General features: G+C 43.5%; 1 protein-coding gene across 1 annotated transcript in view; it reads right to left on the bottom strand.

The window, feature by feature from the left end:
* Window positions 1-307: 307 nt before the first annotated feature.
* The window catches only part of LOC101397373 (solute carrier family 28 member 3-like), a 31670-nt gene continuing 25393 nt past the window's right edge, over window positions 308-6584 (bottom strand). The window contains 6 exon segments of the mRNA XM_087444197.1: window positions 308-428; window positions 1313-1336; window positions 1338-1428; window positions 1660-1758; window positions 2485-2555; window positions 5217-5228. Of these exon segments, the coding sequence (XP_087300323.1) occupies window positions 308-428; window positions 1313-1336; window positions 1338-1428; window positions 1660-1758; window positions 2485-2555; window positions 5217-5228 (418 nt within the window).

Below are 6584 nucleotides of genomic sequence, written 5' to 3'. Positions count from 1 at the left end.
GTGAGCCATCATTTGTACCTGTGTTCTGGTTAAATGTCCTGAAATTCTAAGGTCAGAAAACATTTTTGGGACTGGAGACAATACCTCACTTTGGGACACAATAGTAGTTCTCAGTGGGGAGGGGGGTGAGGAGAGGAGGAAGATGCTCTACATCTGAAGTGTTCACTCCTGTTTTTCTTCTTTCCAGTAAAAGCTGATTCCATGATGGAAGTATCCATCTGTGGAGAATAGTTTTTTTTTTCTCCCCACAGCAGAAAGTTCCGTACCTGTACCTAGAGTTCTGTTGAAGAAGTGGCTGAACTCAAAATTAATTAGGGATCCAACTGCAGTTCAGTGTTGATGAAATCAACAATTCGCAGCAGTTCTTCAAAGAATACAGGCTGTGGTTTTCTCCTGGGATGACCTCCCCGGGACCCTTGGCAACAGTGCTGATAGAAAGTGGAATGAAACAGTTAGCTGAGCCTTAGAAGATGGAAACAGTAGATGAGCAGAAGATGACACATTAAAAATAGCATAAGACACGAGCTGATTTCTCCCCTTACGTTCAGGTTAGAGTGGGTTAAGGACAGAGGCACCAAAGAATTAGTTTTGATGCTCAAATCCTGTTTGGCCTCAAGGACTGCCCCTATTTCCTTCAGAATAAACAAAGAAAGGGTAGAATTAATCCTTATAAAACACTTGCACATTACGAAGAGCAGATGGGGTGGGGATAGTGATTTTGCAGATAGAAACTGTATAGGGTGGGGGTGGCCAGCATTGGGCACTGGTAGCCCCTCATCCACCATAGCCCCTCACCATCACCATGTTGTCAGGACAGCCTGCATTGCTTGATCCTCTTGAAAGGGTGGCAGCACCTAGTAACTAGTACTAGAATACCACAGTAGTAGTTAAGGGTGTAGGTTCTGTGGGCAGAAAGACCCAGACTTTCTAGGGTCTTTCCATCTTGACTGTGCTTGCGCTCATTTTGCTTGGGTCAGTGACATAACCTCCCCAAGCCCTGATTTTATATAAAGCTTAAAAAAGCAACAGTGCCTAACTTACACAGCGTTTGCAAGGTGTAAGTGAGCTAATGCACACCAAGTGCCTAATTCACAGCGGGGGCATATGAAATGCTTGAGCGACACTAGATAGTTATGGTTCCTAGTCTTTGCTGAGAAAAGTCCAAATGAAAGGTGATTAGAATTGCCACACAAGTTCTTATATTTAAATAAAGTAAGTGTTATGAAGTTATAAAAATAAGTGGAAGGGGTCTTTAGGTCTAATTTTTAAATTAATAATGGACCTAAAGAAGTTATAAACAAGAATACAATACCTCCTCAACACACTCTGGCAACACTACATCGGTTGTGTTTTTAGGTGAGCTGGAGCTGAAGGCGTTCTCTAGAATGTGATGGCAGTTGGTGTCTACAGGAGTGCTGGAGAGTATGCCTAGAAGTGGAACAGAGCGCCATTGATTTTATTGATTAACGAAGTCACTGAACTCTCCTTCTGTTCTTAGCTTCTCTACCACGCTCCACACATTTCATTTCACAATATGCTTAACCGCGGCTCTGCCTCTCAGCTCTCTGCACAGCACATGCTGCATATGCGGGTTGGAGGCACTGCCCCCCTGAAAGCTGCGGGCACAGGGAGACAGGACACAAAGACCGGAAGCAGTACCTGCGATGCAGGCTGTCATGAAGCTGGCAATGGTCCCTGCAATCAGAGCTCTCATGGTCCCTGAGGCGATGTCACGCTTTCTCGAAGGAGCCGTGGATGCTGGGATACATGGAAGCAAGTAAGAAAGGTTAATTTGGAGACTTATTGATTAGAATTCCAAATTCCCAGCCTCTGAGAATTGTTCTGGGGCTGGAGTCTCAGGTCAGCTGACTTTTCTTTTTTTTAAACTTAGCTGGGAAATTCAAGATTCAAGAGCTTAGTGATGAGTTCCACATCCAGAGAAGTTTTCTGGTGTGGGAGGAAAAGAAGTTTGTCCACAACCAAAGGCCCAGAGGCTTCCATTCTCTACAGAAGAAACAAGTCCTAAGTTTCATCCAAAGGGCTCGCATGTCGAGGGCTGGGCAAGGCAAATGCATCGCAAGGGAGGATCCCAAACATCTGCCACTCATCTGTCACCATCCACTTCTGTGGCCATGGCAGACATTACCAATTAATCACAGCATTTTCCCACTTAACTTCCACTGGACCTCAGAATCCTTCTCCAGGTGGCCATTATAAATCTGTTGGAACTGGCGTGCAAAGTGGAACCTATGTGTCACCCCTGGCTGGAGAAGCACCAGTACATTTGGGCAAATTCTTCCTGATGTTAGCTTGGGTCTACACAGGAAAACTATATTGCAGAGCAGGGATAAAAAATAGACCCCAAAGGATTTACAGCTCTTGCAAGGCCTTCTTTTCCTGATATGAATAATGTCACAGAGCAACATGGAGATCTGAAGCATGTTTACATCACATCTGTTGTTGAAGAATATTCTTTTCACTTACTGAGTGTGCTGACCACTAGTCCTAGGGAATTGACACTGCCAAAGCCACAGAGAGTGTTAAGTGGCAATTGTCTTAGAACGAATCTGTAAATAAGCATAAACACACAGATGCATGCATGGTGCGACCCAGCTTAGTAAATCTGACATCCTAACCGGTCTTCCTATTCTGGCTACGGGATCAATACTCACAAATAAGTGTACAGTGCATGGCGTCAAACACTTGTTGCTTCCTAGACTCTTTTCTCCATCTCCCTTTGAATTTTGATGGAGAGAAAGGGGCTGTGTGGATTCAAAGATCTCTACAAAGGACTTGGAATTGGCAGTCTTGGCCTCTACAAATGTTACTTTCTGCTCAATGACAACTGTTAATATTCAATGAGACCTGGCCGCCTGCTATAATGTGCCAGGCACAGGACCAGCTGCTGAAGACACAAAATTGGTCCATCATTCACATTACATTTATTTGACAAAGGACTTATTCAGAATGTATAAAGAACTGTTATAACTCAATAATAAGAAGACAAGCACCCAATAAATGAATAAAGAGATTTCACAAAAGACAGGCAAATGACCAATAAGCACATGAGAAGATGTTCGCCAGTGCTGGTCACCAGGGCAATGCAAGTTAACACAATGAAATACCCCTAGACACCCACTAAAATGGCTAAAAACACGGACAACACTAAGTGTGGGTGAGGACGTGGAGCAACTAGAACTCTTGTACATTGTTGGTGAGAATGTAAACTGACACAGCCTGTTGGTAAAATACAAGCATGACAGTTTCTTTTCAAGTTAACATCCACTGCCTGTAGGAGCCAGCAATCCCACTCCTAGGGATTTTCCCATGAGAATAAAAACAAATGCCCACAAGAGGACTGCACGTGGATATTTATAGCAGCTTTATTCCTAATAGTACCAAACTGGAAATGACCCAAATGTTCTTCTACAGGCAAACAGATAAACAAATTGTGGATATCCATAAGACAGAATACTACTCTGTGACAAAAAAGGAAAATAACTTATACATGCAAGAACATGAAGGCTAAGTGAGTCCATTCACATGATATTCTAGAAGACGCTAAACTAATCTATCGTGAAAGAAAGATCATTGGCTGCCTGGGACTGGGTCGGGGTGGGAGTGTGGGCTGTTGACTACAACTGGCCATGAGGAAGATTTTCTAGGTGTGATGGAAATGTTTTATATCTTGATCGTGGTTGTGGTTACACAGGTGACACATTTGTCAGAACTCACATGTACACCAAAAATGGGCCTTTTTTATATGTGAATTATACTTCAGTAAAAATGAAGTAATGTGAAAGGAATTACATTAGCAAAAAGGAAGCTCACAGGTATCACAGGAGCCCTTTCAGTCTGGCTGTGGTGTGTGCTTGCCTTTCTTTTTTCCTCAGCTCTGACCCTCCCATAGGAATGTTAGGTGCCCCCTTGGAAGTAGGAGAATGGACTGTGCTCTCACAGGGCCCTAAGAAGATGGAAGGTGAATTCGTTGAAGTGTGAGTGTGGCCCTCCACCTCTATTCTGAAGTTAAGAGGTGCTGCTCAGGCCAGATAGTTCTTTCTCAGGTTGAGGGACTGACTACAGGAAGCCTGGAAGATCCAGTGCACTTCACTGTTCACCAGAGGCACAGCCAATCTGGCAAAAGAATCCACACAATTGAGGCAGTAATTGTTTTCCCCATATCCTGAAAAATCTATGATTTGGTTCAAAGAACAAACCAGGCCAATGCTACATTCAAAACTGGTGGTGCCTTTTTTTTTTCTTTCACTAACTGGACTTTTTAAAGCTCACACTCAAGACTCAAGTAGTCCTGGTAAGTTTTTGTTGATAAGGCCCCTTTTCTTTTCATGGTTTCTCAGAACTCCTTTGTTAATGTTGTCATTCAGCATGCACATAGCAGGAGGAAAAAATATTTCAAGTATTTGAGCAGTCCACTGTTTCTGGAAAAGCTCGTCCTCGTCCCCTGCTCTGTCTAGTGCTTTTCATTTAGATCTATTGGCTTCAAAAACAGGCAAGCTTATTAAGAAACCATGGGGAGGGAGATGGCATAAAGCACTAGAGACTCCTCTTTCTCCTTTCTGGGGATCTGTGGAGGAGGGCACACAGACGTGGCCACGCAGGGTTTTATAATAAGAGGAAAAGGAGGCTGGGATGATTCCCCTTTGTCTTTGCCCATAAATGTGCAAGATTACGTAATGGAAAGAACTGCACTAGGAAATTAATAATACATCCCAGCTCTCCTTGCCCATGAGAAAAGATCCCATATGTATAAGGACAGGCATTGTAGTACTTCCAATAGCAAAAAATTGGTAAGAGTGTTCGTCAACAAGGGACTGGTTAAAGTAAATTATGGTGTGCTCATACAATAGAATACTATGTCACAGGCACTGGTACAGAAAGGCATTCAAGATTTGCTGTTAATAACCAAGATCAAGGCTAAGAACAGTGAGCATAATATGGTACAGGGAGAGGAGCTGAGTGGCAGAAAAGTAGAGAGGATGACTCACTTTTCCCTCTATTCCTTTTTATAGCTTTTGAATTCTGTAGCATGAAATGTATTACGTGTAAACAAACAAACATGCGAAGTATTATCTTTACTCTAAGCAAGAGAAACTGGAGTAATAAAGTGCGACATAGACCTTCTGACCTCTTACCTTAGATGGAGGTCAGCAGTGGGCATAATTCAAAGGATAACACTGGATTTTTGCCTCATGGACCCAGATCTTATGCTTCAGTCATGTGGTACCTTTTCCAGGAGATTATTGGAACATCCCCACCACTTCTTGGTTGGTAAACAGAAATTGCAGGGACTCATCCCTATTTCATTGATTAGAAATGAGAAATTGTGAAAAACAAAATGCTTTTCCCATCGTGACCCAACAATAACAGAAGCCATTGAGCTCAAATTCCTAAACGTCCTCTGAGCTCCTGCCCCTGGTTGGGCTCGCCCCCAACCCGAATCAGCTCCACTGTCCTGTCTCTATCCTCTTAACCTGCTCACAAACCTGCTCAGCACTGCCAGAACTGTGAGCTTGCTTTGCTCATTAACAAAACTATTTTCTCCTGTCAACTGGCAGTTGGGGATGACAAACATTTCACTTAATTTAGCCTATTGTTTACTTTTCACAGGGAAGGTGGTTTGTGGCGGCATCTAGACAATGACATTCGGCCAAGCCCCACTGCGTGGTCAGCTGAAGAATGAACATTGGAGAAACGGGAGACCTACAGAGACACTGTTCATATCAGAAGTGTGGGCCAAATGCCCCTGATGATAACATACAATTCAGCACTCTCCTGGAGTATGCTGTTATTCTGTGCAATACGTGGGAGTAAATTTGCATATTTGGTCTTGGGAGGCTGGGAGAGTGGTGGGCTGTTCAGAGGTGGGCAGTCTCAATTAGAAGCTTGGGCAGCATGCTTCCCCTGCCCTTTCCTTTTAAAGCCCAATATGTGCTTAAGACATTAATTCCAAATGGATTGTTTCAACGGGTAATGGTGGCGGTCAGAAATGTTCACCATTTCCCTAAGAGTTTCCATGTGTGGCAATTCTGTTCTTTAGGAAAATAGAAGGTAGAAACTCAGCTGCAAATATGGCCTAAGTAATAGCCTCTCCTGAGTTCCCTTATCCCATTCAAGGCCAAGCAGACATGAGCATCTCCTTGCAGGCTATTGACCTGAAGTCCTGACATAGTTATAGGGTGCTTGTCTCAAAGGTTCAGACCAGATATGCTGAGCTCCTTCTCTTCCCTCATGTACTTGGAGAGCAGCGATTGTGTCTCACCACTGCTTTAGCATGTCCAGGCACTATGTTGCATTTAGGCGGTTTCTCAGAGTTCATAGAATTCCTTAAGGTGAAAGGAAGAGCCCTTCATGATCATTAGACTATGAGTCCCATGAGGGCAGAGGACTCATCACTTGTTCAATGCTGTGGCCTCAGTACCTAGGTACATCGCACACAGAAGGCATTCATAAATGTTTGTTGATGGATTGATTCCAGCTCATATGACTCTGGGTTTGGATCCACAGAGCTCAACGGTAAATGATCACAGTGGTAAGGATTAGCTGTGCTTCTCCACACACATACA

This window comes from Ceratotherium simum, chromosome 20 (genome assembly GCF_057802395.1).
Source record: "Ceratotherium simum simum isolate JZ-2026a chromosome 20, ASM5780239v1, whole genome shotgun sequence".
Classification (NCBI taxonomy): Eukaryota; Metazoa; Chordata; class Mammalia; order Perissodactyla; family Rhinocerotidae; genus Ceratotherium; species Ceratotherium simum.
This window is presented reverse-complemented; position numbering and strand designations above follow the sequence as displayed.